At 41.4% G+C, this 20,638-nt stretch overlaps 1 protein-coding gene across 2 annotated transcripts in view; it reads left to right on the forward strand.

The window, feature by feature from the left end:
* The window catches only part of TBC1D4 (TBC1 domain family member 4), a 103,157-nt gene extending 94,979 nt beyond the window's left edge, over positions 1-8,178 (forward strand). For both annotated transcript variants that reach the window (XM_080612858.1, XM_080612859.1), the window contains 3 exons: positions 2,146-2,315; positions 5,504-5,680; positions 5,959-8,178. In XM_080612858.1, coding sequence (XP_080468984.1) covers positions 2,146-2,315; positions 5,504-5,680; positions 5,959-6,186 — 575 coding nt within the window. In that variant the 3' untranslated portion in view covers positions 6,187-8,178. The remainder of the gene's footprint in view (positions 1-2,145; positions 2,316-5,503; positions 5,681-5,958) is intronic.
* Positions 8,179-20,638: the final 12,460 nt, after the last annotated feature.

Consider the following 20,638-nt stretch of genomic DNA (forward strand, 5'->3'; position numbering starts at 1 on the left):
TGTCAGCTCCTTTTCAGAGAGCATAACCAAAATGCGTTCTTTGAAACAGACTTGAACAGTTAAATATGTCTGCTGCATCAATCATTCAGTTTATGTCTGTAGAAAAGTTCATCTTGTTGAACTTGCAAATTGAAAAAAGAATGCATTGATTTTCAAGGATGAGTTTCTGAATAACTGATTTTAAAGGGCTTTCTAATAAAAATTCAGTGAGCTTGAACATCAAGGCTGTTTCAGGTATTCAGGTATGTATTGAGTGGTTTCCTAGCCCTCTTATTCCATTTCGGTAGTTTTTTCATTATATGCTGCTCTTCAGATAACTTCTAGTACAGAAGCTTAAATATCGATTGTGCCTTATAGTGTTTACCGTGTCAGCATGTCAAGTACTTGGTTTTGTATTCTTTTATTGTCAATAAGAGCTGCCAGCTTAATCAAATGTCTACTAACACAGCTTTTTTAATTATTTCCTTTTTTTTTTTTTTTTTTTAAGTTTTACATTAGTAAACTGCATCAAGAATCCAGGAGCATATGTCATGTACTTCCTCTTAAATCAGACCTTTATACATTTGTTTTGTTTCATACAACACCTTTTGTCTTGTCTTAAGAAATTCAGCCCATCTTTTGTCTCATGTTTTATTACTGGAATGTGTTAGGTTTTTAATTTGTTTGTGTGTGGTTTTGGGGGTAAGAGAGGTTTGGCTGGTTGGGTTTGGGTTTGTTTTTTCTTTGTTTTTTTTTTACCTAGTGATTTCTCCATTATAGAGGTTTTTTTCTTTTTACAGCAGACTTTTTCTGACTGCTCTTTGGGTAAACAAATGATTGGTGTATCCGTTTTTCAGATTGGTACATCTCTTACCCAGTGGGATTACTGGATTCCAGGCATTTGAGCATTTTGGGGTCTTTTTTCCTTATTGATTTGTTTTTCAAGCCTAAAGTGTGTTTTTCAGATTGGTACATCTCTTACCCAGTGGGATTACTGGATTCCAGGCATTTGAGCATTTTGGGGTCTTTTTTCCTTATTGATTTGTTTTTCAAGCCTAAAGTGTAATTTGTTTGTTTTCAGTAGGCTTTGAATTCGGAACACAAGTTTTTTAAGGGTGGGGAGTATCAATGTTCATTTCTCTCTGCAAATGAGCTGAGCAAGGCATGTTCCCATTTTAAAACTGAACTATGTTGTTGTGCTTCCTAATGCTTTAGATTACTGTATCATCAGTGTCTTATAGGCCATTCTCACATACCGGGAACAAATGGTTAATGTCTACCTATCACAAATTATATACTTGTATTTATTCTGTTTAAATGTGCACTACAGACTGGAGAAGGGAGACTTAGGAACTGTGTACAAGTGAGATGGCTGTCTCACCAGTGTCCTTGTACTACCCACTGATACTGGATTCGCGTGGGGATGACCTCTCATGATCAGGATCAGAAGCTGAGTTTGTTCGGTTTCGTAGCCCTGCTCTTGGTGGTGTGACAGATCCGACAGCACAGGAGGCTTATTTGAACTGTCCATGTGTTGCATTCATCTCAGTAACTCAAGTCCACCACTGCTACCAGGACTGCGTTTCTAGTTAACTGTGATCAAGATTCCAGTTTCTGTGCACTCTCTTACTGATTTCTGCAGAGCCTGAACTTTTCCCTAATATTTACGTAATTTAGCTCAAAGTAAGGGTTTAGGGCTTAAATTACAGCCAATGGGGTCTCTACCGTGGATTTCAAAAATAGTATGATTGGTTATGGAATCTACATGACCATTTCTTAAGGACTAGCTTTTGCCTGTAGGAAACAGTATATTGTGTTGTGATCCACTTCCCAATTGCTTTTCAGTCACAACTGCACTTAAAAGGTTAGCAGCTAGTTAACAGTCTGAAGTCTACAGTAGACAATAATGAAATGCTTATTGCAGATAACCATTACAGACATAACAAGTATGCAGTATTTTCTTTAATGCTCTCTCATACCTGTAAGATGACAGGAAGTGCTTTTATATGCTTTAACCTCCTATTGAAATAAGACATGAAATTGCACATCTGAACTGGATAAATCTGCAGTATGATTGATTAGAAAGAAAGCCATCCAAGCAAATATGTGTATTTATCCAATTACTAGCTCTCGTTTTCAAGATATTTTAATGATTTTCTTTTTTAGACATTATTTTTCTTCAAGGAACAGAAGTCATATTTAAAGTAGCATTGAGCCTACTTAGCAGTCAAGAAACATCTATAATGGGATGCGAGAGTTTTGAGAACATTGTTGATTTTCTTAAAACCACTGTTCCAGATATGACTCAGCCTCAAATGGAAAAAATTATTACTCAGGTAAGGTTGTTTTTCTTTTCACTCCTCCCAAGCCTCCACCCCCTGTAGAATCACACCTAAGATATATGTAAAAGTCTTCTCAGTATATTCCTTTTGGTTTGAAATGCAAAGGTGTCATCTTGCCAGTAATTTGTAGAGAAATAGGATATGAGCTAATTTCAGTGGGTTTTGAACTGCAATTTTAGCAAGACTTTAGTTGCAACCTCAATTTAGTACAAAGGTTCTTTTGTGTCCCAGCTATTGGGAAAACATGACTTTGCTTATAAATTTCATGTCATCATCAGAAGAATAAAAGTAGCTTTTTTTCCAAACCTAAACCCAGCTGTTGCTGCATGCTGCCATTTATGACTGGAAGCGCAACTTGCCATAACAGGAAGAGGCAGCATCACAGCAACTTCTCCTCCTGATCCTTTAAACTTCTGGCTGCACAGGGCTGGTGTCCTTCCATAGGAACTTTTCTGACACCTCCAACTTAAAATCGTACAAGTTAGGAATTCCCCTTCTCGCCTCAGCCTTGACCTTGGAAGGATCGCATTTGGCAGGTGCTTCGTGCCAGAGGTAAAAGCCCCTTAGGACTGATCCCTGCCTTTCTTGAGTAAGGGAAAGGAGTACTGGAGTAGTGTTATTTCATCAGTATCATTGCAATTTTGTGACAAAGAGTGAGAATGGAAGATAAGCGAAGAATTACAGATCCTGATTTAGGAAAAGCTTCTTGTGAAATACTGTCAGAGGCTGGGGTCTTCATCTCTCTACATCATCTGCCTCTGCATTAAAGCTAAAAATTGAAGCTAAAAATTGAAGCTAAAAATAAGCCTCTGTTTAGTACCTTAACTATGAACCTGTGAGTTTTCCCCCTTCAGGTGGCAGTTTGGGTATAATAGAAGAGCTCTAGAAAATCATCTCAATATACAGGAGTGCAGTTGACACTGATGCATTCCTATGGCTTGGTTAACACTTGAATGTTTCATGTACTGTCTGTTAAGAATTTATTTTTAGTTGACATCAAAATCTTCATTTCCTCATTGCACCAATTGTGATTGCCACACTAACCCTGCATCAGGCACTTTAGTGTCTATCTTCACAACTCACTGATTCTGGCAATGATAGAGGTGGTAGTTCAGTGGTTTTGATACTATTAGAAATGAAATCTCTGTACTATGGTCTGCACGGGTTGCAGAGCAATTGTGCTGTGGTGAGCATGATAGAACTGGCTTTGTGCAAAGCCAGGTCTGATTGAGGAAAGAATAGGTTACGTTACCTGAGCAGAGTGGAAATGCATACATGCAGGTCAGATCAGCTCTGAGAAGAAGGTTGCCTGCTTGCCTGTGGTGTGGTCTTGTGCTGAGCAGCCTTCTGGTTCTGCATTCACGTGTAGACTGCTATACTGTACTGCTTCTCCCTAGGCTGGCTGCAGGTGGAGTTGTTTGGCTATCTCAGTGTTGTAATTCCCAGGACTGTCCTCTTATGGTGGATAATGAAAAAAAAATAGAATCATAGATTCATAGAATAGTTAGGGTTGGAAAGGACCTTAAGATCATCTAGTTCCAACCCTCCTGCCATGGGCAGGGACACCTCGCACTAAACCATGCCACCCAAGGCCTCATCCAGCCTGGCTTTGAACACTGCCAAGGATGGAGCATTCACAACCTCCCTGGGCAACCCATTCCAGTGCCTCACCACCCTCTCAGTAAAGAATTTCTTCCTTATATCCAATCTAAACTTCCCCTGTTTAAGTTACCCCTTGTCCTGTCACTACAGTCCCTGATGAATAGTCCATCCCCAGCATCCTTGTAGGCCCCCTTCAGATACTGGGAGGCTGCTATGAGGTCTCCACGCACCCTTCTCTTCTCCAGGCTGAACAGCCCCAACTTTCTCAGCCTGTCTTCATACGGGAGGTGCTCCAGTCCCCTGATCATCCTCGTGGCCCTCCTCTGGACTTGTTCCAACAGTTCCATGTCCTTTTTATGTTGAGGACACCAGAACTGCACACAATACTCCAAGTGAGGTCTCACAAGAGCAGAGTAGAGGGGCAGGATCACCTCCTTCGACCTGCTGGTCACGCTCCTTTTGATGCAGCCCAGGATACAGTTGGCTTTCTGGGCTGCGAGCGCACACTGAAGCCGGCTCATGTTCATTTTCTCATTGACCAACACCCCCAAGTCCTTCTCTGCAGGGCTGCTCTGAATCTCTTCTCTGCCCAACCTGTAGCTGTGCCTGGGATTGCTCTGACCCAGGTGTAGGACCTTGCACTTGGCAAATAGATGTTATGCAGGACTGTAATACACAGATGAAGAATTTACCAGTTAGCTACATAGAAGAAAATGACACTTGCCCAGCTTGAACACCATATGTAAATTGAAATTTTACCCCATTTGAATTGCCTGAAGAACACTGAACACAGAACTTGTTTTGTGGGATCTGTGTTTGTCTTCTGTTGGTGTAATGTTTGTGATCTCTAGAACAAGGAACAGAATTAATGTCAGTGTAGACATCTCTCACTTCCTAGCCTAAACTATTTGGTAACTCTTCAGAAGCTGAGAGGCTGTGACTAAACGTATAAACAGATAAGAGTCGTATGGTCCCATCACTGTTTGATGCTCAGTTCCATAGACTTCACAATACTGTGTCACCAAAGCAACACAATAAAAAAATAGTGTATCTTCATGCAGAGACAGAGCACAGGGAAACTGTAACCATGAAGGGTTAAAAGACTCTAAATTGGCACTTGGAGTCAGGAGATCCAATTTTGGGGGTGAATATCTGACAACTCCTGTATTATTATTCTTCGTTGTGTGATGCTGCTCCCATCACAAGCTGGTGAGACTTGAATTTAAAATTTTTTTCTTGAACTTAATATTTCTGAGCAAGAGATTGTAAGTTAGACTTGGTCATGTTATAAAATTCTTGGATTAAATAAGACTTTTCTACTGATATGTCTCATAGTAAGAGATGGTATTTGGTAATTGTAAAAGTGATGACCCAATTCTAAAGTCTATGATTCATTCTGGCTACAGTAAGAACTCTAGATGCTAAACTGCTGTTTCTGTAGATTTACCCTTAAAATATTTTTTTTGAGAGGAACAGGAAAAAACATTGAAGTTAATCCAGCAGAGTTGCCTCTTAGCCAGACATTCATGTGGAATAAGTGCCCTCTGTTTATTTAAAAATTGCTTTTTCTCTTATGACAGGTGTTTGAGATGGATATCTCAAAACAGCTCCATGCCTACGAAGTAGAGTACCATGTCCTTCAGGATGAACTGCAGGAAAATGTGAATCTCTGTGATGAAGCTGAACCTCTGGAGAAGCTGGAGAGGGTAAACAGTCATCTGAAGAGACAAAACATGGATTTGTTGGAGAAGCTACAGGTAAATGACTTAAGACTACAAACTCATGGAGAGGGCATTTCTATGATTCAGCTAACAGAGTGGATTTTTTAAATGCACATGAGAAGTCTCCTAACTTCAAGACTTTATGCAGTTGAGCAGTTCTCTCAGTGACAGTGATTTACTTGTTAGACATATTTTTTAACTCCTTTTTCATTCCTTGGACTTTCCTTTCTGGATTTCGATTTATTTTTCTCAAAATATCTCTACCCTTCAGTTACTCATTGCATCTCAATTTATTGTAATGTTGTTATTTACAGGTTGCTCATGCTAAAATTCAGAGTTTGGAATCCAGCCTGGAGACTATTTTGACTCGAGAGAACAAAATGAAGACTGCAATTCAGTCCCTGGAACAGGAGAAGATAACTTACCAAAAGACTCTAGAGCAGATAGTGAAATATTTGCCAGCAGAAGCATTGTCTGACTGTGAACTGCTCCTGAAGGAAGTAAACTACAACCCAAATAATAAAATAAGGAGTAAGCCATAAACCAAGGTTTTCTAGGCAGCATTTCTGCAAAATAAAGGGAAAGAACAGTTGAATATGCTGCTTTCAAAGGACTTAACAACAGGCAATGGTATCCAAAACTAGTGCTGGGACACTCATAGCTACAGATGGGCCTTCAAATGTCAGTATGCAAATTCAGGCTATTAATTTTTTTATGATTATGTAAATAAATCACAAGGGGAAAATAAAGGATTCTCATGTGTAATTATGATGAGTAGATGTATATTTGGAGTTGCCTAAAGGAAATAAGAAATTCAAGTAGTCAAAGCCAAGATAATGGTGATCTACGAATTCACTTTGGATATGCTTGTCTTGTAGTGAAACGAGGATAGAGTGTCTTTATATATATGTATGTTGAATAATACTTGAAATAAAAAAAAGAAGAATGTAATTTTCCCTCCAAAGAGCAGCATGTTTCACATCTTCTGTGGAAAATCTGTGTGAACTCATGCGTGCCTCTCTTTTAATTCTGCTGACATTGTGTGCACAGACCAATTAGCAGAACAAGTATCATGACTTGGTTTATACAGAAAGAGCTCTAGTGCCATCTGCCGCCTGGGCTGTACCAGTCAGCACTGGTAATTCCACATGCATGTTTGAACTGGAAACAAAAAGTGTCACGACATAGCTCCACCTCCGTAACTCAAGAGCTAAGAAATAGCTATCTATACACACTCGCAGAACTTGTAAAGGCAAGAGCTAATGGTGACTGCTACTTCCATCCCAGCCTGTTTGCTTCCACCTGTCCTGGGGTTGGTCATGATGACAGGAGGAAGGAAGCAAGGCTGTGGAATGCTATTTATTCCGATGTTAATTTTCTGCAGAAGACTTGCTGTCATAGGAGTTTGGCGTTAAGGGTTTCTCATTTAACCAAAGAAATACTGCAAGAAGCCTTGTCTTATTGTAGTGGGAGCCAGAAAGTTGTTCTTGAATTTTATTTGAAGAGAAAATTGAGGCAGGTTGCAGAAAGTTGAGCTTAAGTGCGTGAGAGGGGACCAAGCAAGTTTCAAATATTATGTACCTTTCAGTTTTTACACACGCAGTGCATGTACATTTCAAAGGGGATTCTGAAGTACAGGTGCAGTTTTAATACTGCTTTCCAGGCTATTCCTGGTTTAATACTGCTTTGTGGTCTTCTTTTGGAAACAGAAGTCATGAATTTGTATGTTCTGAGCAGAAGGTGAGGCAAGCTCTGATTATTTCAAGGGAGAAAGTATGTTTATAAAGGCATAAAGAGATGCATATAGATTTGACGATGTTTTTAAGTGGAATTTTTGAGAAGGCTTTCGACAAATGTGTAATAGACACGTGCTTTGGAGTGCATGAACTGTTGTTCTGGAGTGTCTGAACTGTTAATTGAGTGTTACAGTGGCTCATGTTCTCTTACCATTTATATTGTATTTCAGGAAGCACTTAATTTTTTTAGTGAGAAAAACAATGAATCCAAGTGCCAAATCCAGCAGTGTCTTTATGCATAAGGTTGTCCAATTTAGGAAGCAAGGACTGAGTATCACTGCTTTCTAAGTTATGCTTTATGTTAACATAAAAGTGAGGAACAACAATGCTGAGTTGCTGCACGCTGCTCTATGACCTGGGGGCTTGGGGTCTCCTGGGATTTTTTGTTGTTGTTTTTTACTTCTGCCTTGTTTTATTTGATTACAGATACTGATTTACTTAACAGTTTTTGTTTTTACAGTTGGGGTGAAAGGTCTTAACACTGTGTATAAAATATGTGGAATCTGTTTAGATATTTCAAGAATATTGTATTGTACTAGGTGGGAAAATGCCAAGTGAAAAGGCAATTGTTTGCAGTTTTGTTCAGAGTGAATTTTAGCTGATGTGTACATACCAAACCAATCCCAGGAACTGAAGTAGCGTGTATTACAAAGAATCAAGGTTATTCAGATACAACTTTTTTTTTAAAGATACACTGAATGTGCTTTATCCTCTGTTTCACTTAAAAATTTTTCATGTAATGCCTGGAGAAATTCCAATAAATGTCATTGCTGCATTTCCTATGGCCTCTGGCTAGTTTTGTTATTCTATGTTTCAAATACCAATCTTATTCTTAGTAGTACTGTTTACATGAATGATGAAAAGGATCTGGTTTTAGTTTCTAGCTGGGGGAAAAAAAAACCCCTACAGGATTTGTAGAACGACATGGGGAGGATAGAAATTCTTATCAGGGAAAATAGACTTACATTGGTCTTAACTGAAGATTAAATTATTAAAAGGGTTTTTTTCTTCTGTAGCAGTTCATTTAGCATGTATGCATGTTGAGAATAGTAATTTGATGAACTCTAAATTGTGCATCTAGCATGGGAGGAGGACACCATATCAACAAGTAGGAATCAATACAGAAGTAAGCCCACAAAGAGCTAAGTGCCTTATGACATTAGGACATTTCTGATGGCATATGTATTTTGAATACAAGTGTGCCTTGTACCTGTGGATCTCTAGGGTGTCTAGCTTAAAGTCGACACTCAAACTGGTATCCTCCAGATCATTTTCAGATGAAAAACCAGCAAGATTTACCTAGAAGACTGTGAATGACGTATGTGTTTGTGTCCATCTATTGGTTTCTCCCTGTCTATTGTGTGGATAGCTTTACAGCTGTTCTGTTCTGCTTGCAGTTGAGCAACACTAAGGTGCAGTGTGCTAGAGACAGAGTTGCAAGGGTATTTGCTCGGGAGAAGGGATGGCTCCTGGGTTTGGACAAATTGCTGTTTTACTCCTATAATTTGTTTTTCTGTTTGGAAAAAAAAGAGTTTTCTGAATAAGGCTATTGTTTAAACTGAGGTAAGCACAACAGTGCTCTCAGTTTTTGCAGTCAGCTTGCAAAGAACTAGCTCGGGAGGAAAAAGTATCTGCTCTTTTCAGGAATAGCTAACTTAGACTGGTGCCTGCTGGCAGAGGGCTTTTTTAAAAGTCTGGGAACACATCCATCCTTTTAGCTAGCAAACTAGCCGGTAAATGAAGAGTACTGCTTGCCAGGAATACAGTTGAAGTAGGTCAGTCTGGCAAGAAGAGCTAATGTAGGGAGCTCTCTGGTGTTCACATCTTTTATGGACAGAAAACTGGGCCAGAAAGTTTTTTTGGTTTTGTCTTGAATTTTTTCGCTCCTAAAAAGGAAAGTATTTATCTCCTAAAAAAAAGAATATTTATTTAGGATACCTTCAAGTTGCATTTTATTCACCTTTCACTAAAAAAGCATTAGATCACACAGGGAAAAAATAGTTTCCTGGTAAATGATTTGTGCCTGCTGGAGACCTGACTTGAAATTACAAATCTAGCAAATCTGAAGTGGATTGATTATGCCCTTTTCAATATGACACTGCTTTGCTTAATATCACTACAAGAAAGCCAAAAAATTTGCAACATACTAAAGAATTTCAGCAGTTTGGTCCATGAATTTGATACTACTTACATGATCCAGAGGGTCTGCATTTGGACACTTAATCTAAACCTAAAACCACATAGGTATTAGTGTGAATAACTTTTTGTGTGTTGAAGTGAACAACTCCAGAGCACTGTTAACATTGATTATCCACTCAGTATCTGTAGTCATAGGCGGGTGTTGACAGGCACGTGCAGGCTGTAACATGTCAAGCCTTATGCCAGGCCACACCATCCATTTGAAGAAGTGTAATTGATTCTGTACTTCTGTAGTTCAGCTTTTACTGCCAGTGTTTACCACTGAATGCATTTAACGTATGCTTTGCCTGCCTCAGTCTTTCTAGTGACTAGAAAGAACAAAATTTAACGTTTGTTTCCAAAAAAACATATTGAATGTTTGGCTACATCCTTCCTCCAGACATCTGGTGTGCAAGGGATAGAGTTTATATGCTTAAAGTTTAACATGTTAGTTCACTCTGAAAGCATATTAAACGCAGCAGTGACAGTAAAAAGCTAGGGAGTAAAGCAGAAATTACTGCATGCCTTGAGCAGCTAATGGCTGTGTGCTGACTGGCTTGCAATGAAGTGGAATCTGGACGGATTAGTAGTTGATGTGTTGTTTGGTTTTATTTTAATGTTGACCTTTGTTCTGGGCCAAAGGAAGGAGCTGGTGGTGCTCCTTTATCAAAATGTTGTCTTGGAGTTTCCTTTGAGTTGAGAAGGTTTTCCACTCCTTTTGTTGTTCTCTTCAGAATTCTTGTTCAGCAACCATTCTTTAACAAGGAAATCGGGAATTACTCGTATTCTTACCACCTCAAAAACTTACCTTGGAGCTTGTCCAAATACTTCCTGTATTCCAGTTACAACTTAGTCAAGTCTTCACTCTGGTAAAAGAGATTTAGAAGGTTTTAATATCTTGGTTTTATTTTCAGTTAGTGCATGGTGAGAGATGACATAAATGCCATACATAGTGTCCTGCCAGAACATACATGGGAAGAAGTATTGAGTGATCTTGTGCTTGTAAAATGCTGTACTAAGAGATGTTACTTTTTAGTGTGGGAAGTAAGTCTATATCTGACTTCAAAACAGAGACCTAGTTGCACTGGCTGGCTGTACTCTATGTGGCTATCTGTCCAAATGATTACTTCAATTGCCTGTGCATACTTAGTATTTGGTGTAGCAGGTATTTAGATGTATATGGCCATTTTTGTCTAAAAAGTTTAAGTGGCTTGTACCATCCAGTTCTGAGTGTGAGTGTAGCAGGAATGAATGGCGTATAGTGTAAGTTCTCTTCAAGTCCAGAGTAGCCATCCAGCTGAAAACCTTGTTTCAGAACTTAAGAAACATAGTGAGGAAAGAGCTGGTTTGAGCGTGTAATTGCTTTTTCCTTGGCTGGGCAAGTGGGTTACCCAAAATAGAATCATAGAATATCTCAAGTTAGAAGGGACCCATAAGGATCATTGAGTCTAGCTCCCTGACCCTTGCAGAGTTCAGGACTACCTGAAACTAAACCATATGACTAACAGCATTGTGCAGATACTGTCTGAATTCTGACAGGCGTGGTGCTGTGACCACTACCCTGGAAAGCCTGTTCCAGTGGCTGACCAACCTCTCAGTGAAGAACCATTTCCTAATGTCTAGTCTGAACTTCCCCTGATGCAGCTTCATTCCATTTCCTCCTGCCCTGTCACTGGTCATCAGAGAGACCAGCACCTCGCCCTCTGCTGCCCACCTTGAGGAAGCTGTAGACTGCAATGAGTTCACCCCTCAGCCTTGCTGTCTCCAAGCTGAACAAGCCAAATGACCTCAGCCTCTCCTTGGCAGTCTAGCCCTTGGGCCCTTTCACGATCTTCTTCACCCTCCTCTGGACACACTCCAATAGTTCGATGTCCTTCTTATATTGTGGCACTCAAAACTGTACACAGTACTGGAGTGGGGCCACACCAGTGGGACAGTCAGCTCCCTCAACCAGCTGGCTATGCCGAGCTTGATGCACCCCAGGACAGGGTTGCCCCTTTGGCTGCCAGGGCAGACTGTTGACTCATACTCTCAACTTGCCATCAACCCAAGCCCCAAATCTCTCTGCAGGGCTGCTCTCCAGCCTCAACATGTATGTATAACTTGTCCCAGACGGAGAATCTAGCACTTGCTTTTGTTAAGTTTCATACAGTTGGTGACTGTCTAGCTCTCCAGGCTATCTAGATTTTTCTGTGAGGCCTCTACCTTTGAGGGAGTCCACAGCTCCTCCTAGTTTACTATCATCGGCAGTCCTGGGAAATAGAGATATGCAGGGCCACATTGTGAAGAGTGGATCAGGCTGGCTGGAGCCTGGAAACAGACACAGTAATACTATGGAAAGCCTGGCTTGTTCAGTGGGAGGTTTCCTTCAAAGTGTAGACCTGATGCTGACTAAACCACTGCTAACTAAAACCTGATGCCAACTAAAACGCCAGTGCCAGTCGGCATCCCATCAGTACCTCTCCAAGACAATGCAGGACTAATTTTGCATGAAGCTGCTGGACGGTCTGCACTATCATCTGCAGCACTCGGTAAAGGCTAATTTTTTAACGTGTTTTTGCTAGTGCTGCAGAAAATCTGCCTTAATTTTTTAGTGATCGATCTAGTAAAGTTGATGCTTCATAAAAAAATCTGTTATTGAATTTGAAACCGAATATTGCCCACAAGGTGTCACTGTCGCTTTTGTACGCGCAGCCTGCGTGTGTGACTGTGTCGTGGTTGCACGGCTCCTGTGCAATGCACACGGTGAGCAGCACACTGTGCCTCTTTATTTTAGAGACGAGAATTAACTCACCTCCTGCCTAATGAAGCATGATGCTCTCTTTGCACACTGTTCGTAATAAAATGTGATGCTTGTGGTCAAAGACTTAATTGCAATGAGGAGACTTACTAGATGACAAACATGGCCTTCTCAGAAACAGATGCCTCAGTTGCAGTCCTCTTGTGGGAGAGAACTATGGAAGCACTTTTAAATCCTACAACAGGCATACTGTCCCCAGCAATCTCTTTCTGGGTGTCTCCTTTTGTACTGTTCTGGTTACACAGGATTTATTTTTATGTCTCTTGAAGCCAGCATTGAGCTAATATTGTCTAACTGCAGTCCAATTCTGAACTTACTAATGCCCAATTTTTTTTACAAGGCTTCCTTGCAATAGTTTCCCCATGCCCACTCTCAAAGAATCAACTCTTCCTCCTGGGTTTTTTTGTGTTAATCTTACTAGGTTTTCAGTGATCAGAACAAAAATAAATTATTTTCTCCTGTTTTTCCCAGCTCTACAGAGAAAACATGATTTGCTTCTTCAATTTTCCAGTTAACACGTTTTCCCTCCAACAGCAGTGCTTTCAGATGTTGCATTTGCTCTGATATGCAGAGAACACATGCAAGATAACACACTGTTCCAACCACCAAGACACAGCTGTTCTCAAATACGTCTGGACAACAAGCACAAGGCATGTTTACCTCCCGACCAGAGCCTAATGTTCAAACCATACTCAGGTAATTATGGCATCAGCATTTCCCTGAGGACTTCTGGGCATAAACAAAGAGACCACATCTCTTCTACAATGTGTTTGCATTTCTGAAAGCACAAAATTATAGATGGGCCTAATGGGTTGAAGGTGCTTAAAGCAGGGCCAGTGCGCTTCATGTGCAATATACCATCATTTGAAAAGCTATCACATTGTGAAAACATCGTTCAAGTGCTAATTTAAATAATACTAACATCTAAAATGAAGGCATGCTCTGACATTTATAGGTTTAATGTCTATTTCTGCACTCTACAAAAATAGATGGGCTGTGGGTGGATCTATGATTATTGCTGTGCATTAGCAAGACAAAAATTGTGTAGGCAGCTGGTATTATGCCTGGGTAAATATAGATGAGGGAGAATCTACAGAGTAATTCTTTGATGTCACATTTTTGTTTAAGAAATAATTAGAAACAACGTTAACGTTGGCTGTGTTGAAGGCTTTCGGAGAGGGAGAGAAGATCTTAAAAATTTGATGACGAGGTATGTCTCCATCCTGCATAGCCTGCGGTTCCAGTAGCTGGGATTCCTTGCTGAGCAGTGATGGCTGTTGAGGCTGGATGTGTCGCCAAGCCATCATCACAACCAAAATTTGTGATGTTTTTGTCCTCTGCCCTTGTGGTAATCCTGGAAACTTCAGAGGGCTTTGATGGGCTGAAATGTTGGGGATTTTTTTTCTGACTCCTGGTATTACAGGTTGTGGAGGAGAAAAGGTAGCACTCTTTTGGGAAGAACATAATTTTATCACTTTCTGGCTAAAATAAGTGAATGCTACATGGTCTTTCTTATTCCGAATGGACCAGTGAACGGAAATGAGGTATGCTGAACCGCTGAATTGCTCACAGTGACGTAACTGCTATTAGGCTTGTGCATAACTATAATGATATGTCGATTGGAGGGTAACTTCTAAGAGTTTTCTAATGAACACCAATAGGTAAAGTTCTCCACAAGGCTTTTGGTTACTCTTTTCTGTATAAGAATGAACTTGACATAGTGCTGCAGTAAACCTCTTCGTAGGAAAGGGTTGGGTGATTTGGTTATCTCAATGGGTGGGGAGAAACATGAGAATGCAATGAAGAGTAGCCCAGCTCTGACACTTGAAACCAACTCTTTTTACAGCCTGACCTGGGCAGGCCCCATTGACACTCTTCTTCGAAGAAAATATTCAGACAAGTAGTAAACTGTGTGTTTGTATTTTCCTCATATTTTTCCAACTTTATATCCTCTGCAGAAGCACAGGATCCTGCTGTACATCTTTTCCCTTTGGGTCAGCTAGTCCCCATGTGTGGAGTCATTTCCCTCCTGTTTGCGTTCTTCACAAAGGCTGAGACCACTGACTGTTTCCTTAGCTTGTGAGCAATGTTGTTGCCAACCTCAGCCTGCTGGGGAAGCATAGCATCAGAGGCCTGTGTTTTTCTAAGAAGTGTATTTCTGTCAGCCCAATGGGCAGTAGCATTACTGTCCGTCTCTTGTGAAAGGGCAGAGAGCCTGGTCTGGCAGTTCCTTGAGGTTAGTTCATATGTTCCTGCAGAGGCTATGCACAAGCAACACAAGAAGATGCTTCTTATGCCTGCCACAACTCTCTCCTCGCTAGAAGTTCAGGGTTTGAATGTCTGTAACATCCCTCATATGTGAAGGTGTTGGAGGTTTTTTTAACTGTCAGTGGAATTAAGCCTGACGCAGTCAAGCAACCCTGGGGGAAACTTTAGCTGGGGAGGCTGGGGATGTGTGAAGTAGTTGCACATGGGAGGACAGGAAGAAATGGAATTATGGCAGGAAACTATAAATCAGAGGTGACAAATACTTCTGCTCTAACAGCAGTTTATTTATACCAAAGCACAGGATAACACGCCAATTTTTGAGGATTTCTGGCTTCTTGACATTTGTCCTACTTACTTCTTATAAAAAGCACCACCTGAAATGATCATAGCATCCTAGACAGCCAAAGCACTAAAATGATGCAGAGTTGCTAAGTGGAGAACCATACATTTTGGAAACTATATTTATTTGTAATATAACAGGGCCTAGGGAGATGGTACAATATAAGTCTTGTAAGGCAGCAAAAGATGCAGTGTCCCAAGGAATTCACTGTTAAATGAAAGAGGTGAGAAGAAGGATGAATGTGAGTTTGTAAGAAGAGCAGTGTGGCCCTAGAGCAACAGTGATCAGTTTTGGTGGACTTACAACTGTACTGTAGATGCCTGATTTTAGAAGTGGGAATGTTTGATTTAGCCTTCATCAAGCTTTCTGGCTCAGCACTGACTTTATAGAAACAACTCCAAAGAGTAAATCTCATTCATTTAATTTTGATATCCATCTTTCTCTGGCTGTGGTGGGTCCTAAAGCATTTGCCCATTCCATTTGCCCACTAATTTCTTCTCTCCCACCCACCCCAAATACCAGCAAGAAGTGAGGAGGTGTGATACCTCTTTTCTTTCCCTCTATATAATAATCTAATAGTTAGCACAGTTGTTAAGGAAGTGAAAAGCCTCATTTCTGATCTGAAATGCATCCTGGAAAAATTGCAAGTGGAAATATGTAACATGGACAACCTCCACAGCCTGTTTGTTTATTCTTATACTTAGAGATTCAAATAATGAGCATGAGTAAACTCTCAAAGCATCTCAATTATTGACTCTCTCCCCCATTTATGGCATGCTTTGAGGGAAATTATAATGAACATGCCATTAAACAAAACATGAACCCTCAGGCTATCTGGGCTATGACAGATCCTCTGCTCCTTGGAGCGTGCATAAGTCTCTCTCCCTTCTCCCCTGTGTAAACCAGGATCCTGATAGGACTTTCTGGCCCTTCCTCGCTCCTGGACCCCAGAGCTGGGGTCTCTAGCTCCCATGTCAGGGAGGGCGGAAAAGGAAGAAGAGGGGGTTGTGATGCCAAGACCTGAGGCGCTGCTGTTCTTCAACTGCAGTGTCATCCAAGTTAGCAGGCTTTTTTCTTTCCCCTCGTCCCAGGGGAGTTTGAGTCTGAAGAGAGCCTCAGCGTAAGCCTCTGAACACAGCAATAAACCGTAGTCCATCCTGTGTGTGATAGGAAAATTAATAGCAAAGAAACTTTGCCTGGAGCTCCAGGGAAAGGTGGAGGAAAAGGATTTGCTGCTGCAGATGCCTTAAGTAGATAGAGTGTGCTGAAGTTTAGGGCCTGGTTCAATATATCTGTCGTAAAATAAATGTGCACTCAACTACCATCGGTAGTGCGTGCACAGCAGCAAAGCACTCCAAACAGCTAAAAGTGTAATGGTAGGGAAGGAGAAAGAGAAACAGAAGGGAGAGAAAAAAGATGTATTGAAGGAGAGAATAAGGACTGGGGTTGCACTGGACATGCGAGGAGAAATCTGTGTCACCTTTATTTGCAAGCTGAAGATGCCTATGCCCATGAGGTCTAAGAGTCACAGATCAGGTTGGTGATGCCTCTCTTGGGTTTTGCCAGCAATCCTCTAATCTGTAAATGTGTCAATATGTTAATGGTTGCCTGCCTTTCACTGTAACAAGGAAGAGAGGAGAAAGCACCTGCAACCAAATCCTTAGCAGACCCCAAAACAGCCTGAAGGCTCCCACATTCCCTGCTCCCCACAAGCAGGGCTCCTTTTCCCGTGTGAAACAAGCCATGGGCTAGGTTTTGCCACAAAACCAAAAGCACTTCAACCCTGAAGTGAGTGAAAATTCTCCCCCTTCCCAAAGGGCAAGTTCAGCACCATTTAACTTCTGAAATCCAGGAAAGGAAGAGGTGAGCTTTTGAGTGAAGATCCAATGCACAAAACCCCTGAGGCCTGGCCTCTGAACTGCGGGTGAAGAGGAACTCCTGTTTGCAGAAAAATCCAACCACCAAGCCAGGCAGTTCCCTCACGTGACCTCCTTGGGGTTAGCGCTTTGTAACCCTCCAAATGCAACAGCATCCGTCTGGTCTGTTTGTTGTTTGGTTTTCTGTTTGGATTGGGTTTTCTTCTTCAATGTTAACATATTCATTGCTCTGTGCACGTGAACAATAGATACAGTCCCGGTACAGGTGGCTCAAGGGTGTGTAGCATATTTCTTTGATTTTGCAAAGTGTACTCTTTAGGGGGTGAGGAGCAGTCCCCAACTTTCACCAGCTGTTCCACAAGTCTTTGCAACTCCCTGATGAAAGCTAAGATAGGGCTGCTAGGAGGCAGGAGCAGGTGGCCTTAAACAAAAAGGAATAGGGACTGTGAGGGCTCAGGAAGGAGAAGACTTGTCATCAATACGCAGGAGGCAGTTGGGGGCATCAAGCTGGGAGAAAGGAGAGCAACTTTTCTTCAAGAAAATGGGTGGAGGAGGCAAAATTCGCCAGAACTGGGGAAGCGTGCATGCGGGTTGAGGAGGAGGTACCAAGCAGGGCATCCGTGTTTCCCGGATGAAGGCTGTGCAATGCCCTGGCTGCAGTGTGACGTTCAGCAGGCTGTACTACTACTAAAGCTTAAAAAATGAAAGAAAAAGATGGTCACATCTGACAGCCACCAGAAATGTCACACAATGAATAGGAGTGCTTGAAGACGGTGATTAAAACATCTCCTGCTCTTTCTGCAAAACCCTCAGCTGTGAGGGAACTCAGTAGAAACAGTCAGAACTGTTACTCATTGTCTATTTTGTCTCTATCACTAAGATAGAAATACAGCACCAAAAAATTAAAGTCTGCAAGGTTTTATTCATTCCTCTAACAAAGAGAGTTACGGGTGCTTGCTGCTGGGGTTTGGGAGACTGTAAAGACTAATGAATCTGAAACTCAGGCTTTGTGTAAACTTACAAAATATACGCAATGATAAATTTTGTAGAACTTTGTTCTTAATCTAAGAAGATCAGTTTAACCACAGTGCTGTTTGCTGTAGTGTCTAATTGTTATCATCTTGATTTCCATATATATTCCTTCAAGAGACCTCAGTTGAATGGCATGCCCACGCAAACCTGAGTTTGCCTGGCACAGACATGAGCTGTCACCTCAATAGTGCCACTAAGATTATTCCTTAGAAACTGATGATTGGGAGCCAACATTAATGAGGATTATTTTAGTGTATTGAGACATGACTCAACTTTCTTAAATCCAAAAGAGATTGGTTGTAAGTGAATAATGACTGCTGCTAGAAGCAGGATTTTGAGGGAAGTACTGTATTAAGTATGCGATTAAATGCTTCACAAAATACTTAATAGAATATATACTTACTAAAGTACATACTGGAAGAGGATAGTCTCGCCTAACTGGAACAGTTAGGTAAGGATAGAAATTTTGTCTGTGCCTTGGATGTCCTTCAAACCACAAAAGGGAAAGTGTCGTCTCAAAGCTAAGGAAAGGTGGTGGGTGAGAGGACAGTTATTGTCCAGAATACCCATGTGCAATGTGAGGCACTTAATTTGAGTGTTTCTATGCACTCTCTGCAGGAGGGGAAGAGTGGGAGACCTCCAGAGGATAATCCAGACCTTATGCTAAGTTTCAAGTAATTTAGTCTAAGACTGGAATGATTCTCTGGAGAGATCTCTCTTGTTCCACTGACTCTTGAGGAAGTGTTAAATTAATTGGGTGTGCCTAACTAAGCTGGGCAAACCTAGGCGTAAACCAGGGGATTTCCCTCTTGTTGGAATGGTGCTACGTTGCATGCTGTGTTGTGGCTGGTGAATACCTCTTGTGTCACACTGTACCCAATAGCATAAAGTGTCTACCTATAACTCACCTTACTTGCACCTGCTAGCAGAGCGCAGGAATGTGGCTAAGGTGTCTCTTCAGAGCAGACCCTGAACACGGAAGAATTTGAATGTTCAAGGAACAATCACTAAAATGGCTAGATGCTTAGGACCAGGTTGCAGACAGCCCAGCACTAGCATTGCAGGTTGTTTCAGCATGGAGTCCTACTGCAGACATGAAGGTTCGATCCCTGCCAGGACTGATGCTGGCAGTGTGGTTGCACTGGGAAATAGTGATGAAACACCTACGTGCTCTACCATGTGATGGTGGGGTTTGGTTCTGAGTGGTTTTACCGCAGGGGAAATTAACAATTCTCACAAAAATTCCCCTTAGGTTTCTAAATAAAAAGATATGAATGTGTGAAGAAGTATTAGCAAAATACTCACTGGAGTTAAATCTCTGCTTCTGTCATAGAATTTCTGATGGCTCTGAATAGCAGCACTTAGCTGTGGTGTTCAACACGGCAGGAGAAAACCAAGTAAATATTGCATAAGGATGAATGCCAGTATGTTATGCACGCATTTTTAAAGGTATCTGCTGTATCACTGCAGGTTATTTAAACAAGATTTTTCTTGCTCTGGAGCATGAAAACAGCATAGCAAAATGTTAATTATTTCTTTTATACTTTTTTTTCTTTTTTAACTTTAATCATCTTTCTGTATTTCAGGGCTGGAATGTAATCATAAAAGTTAACATGGCTCTTCAGATTGTTCTTCTTTCTGTAAGCATGGCTTCATAATGGAGATTTAGTGGGCCGTAAACAGGATGTCGTATGGTGCTCTCTGTCAAAAATTAATGATGGCAATGAAGATTAAATTATTCTTCCGTGAAAATACAGCACATACGCAGGGAGATGTTTGCAAGCAGGCTTAAAATAGGCCATTCCCTGAGGACAGCCTGAGGAGTTTATTGGCTGCTCCCTATTCCTGGTGAGAGTCTGGGCCTGCCACAAAGGGGAGCTGTGTTCAATTCCTACAAAACCCTGGGACACAAAGGGAGGCTTTTGTTTTAGTTGCTTGCAGGTGGAAGCTGTAGGCTCCGGTGCCTGGATAATCTGATATCCAGCTACCTGCAGTGTACTCCCATTGCTCCAATTTGCACTGCTGGCCTCCTTTCGCTGCCCTTCGTTGTCAGAGCTCACAGCGTTTCAGTCTGTGGGGATTCATTGTGAATTCAACTGTGCATGTTGAGGGGGGTGGAGGGAGAGGGAGAAGGGATTTTCCACAAATGGAAACTGAAAACCTGCAGCATGTCTGTATGGAAAGGCTTCCTCTCCATCATCTGCTTCCCTCTGTTTTTTCCCCTAGATGCAGCACGAACATGTCAGTGGGAGAAAAAAATATTATGTTTCCCTGAGACAGGTTTGTCCTGATGCTGGCTAGTATGGATTGCCTGGTGTGCCAAGCAAAGCTGTCTCTTGTGAGGCATGGTTTTCTGTAATGCAGCCCTCAGGAAGCCTGTGTGGCTACTTTCTATTTCATTTTTTGGCAGTAGGTGGCTGCCTGCCTCTGCAGAGGCTCAGGTCAGGCTGGAGTATTCCCCAAGCTGCCTGGTTCTACATTCCCAAACCTGTTTTCCATATTACTGCTCAGTAAAGATGTAAATATTAAGCAGAAGATTTCACGCCTTCCACAAGGGCACGGCTTTCACTGTGAATTCATTCCTGGTACCGGAGAGAAAATCAGGAAACTACACTTGGAGGGAAGACGTCATTGTGACCTTTTATTCCCATGTGGAAGAGCTACTACCAATATTTCAGCTCAATGATCTTTGTCTTCTCACAG

Source organism: Psittacula echo, assembly GCF_963264785.1.
Source record: "Psittacula echo genome assembly, chromosome: 3".
NCBI classification, from domain to species: Eukaryota; Metazoa; Chordata; class Aves; order Psittaciformes; family Psittacidae; genus Psittacula; species Psittacula echo.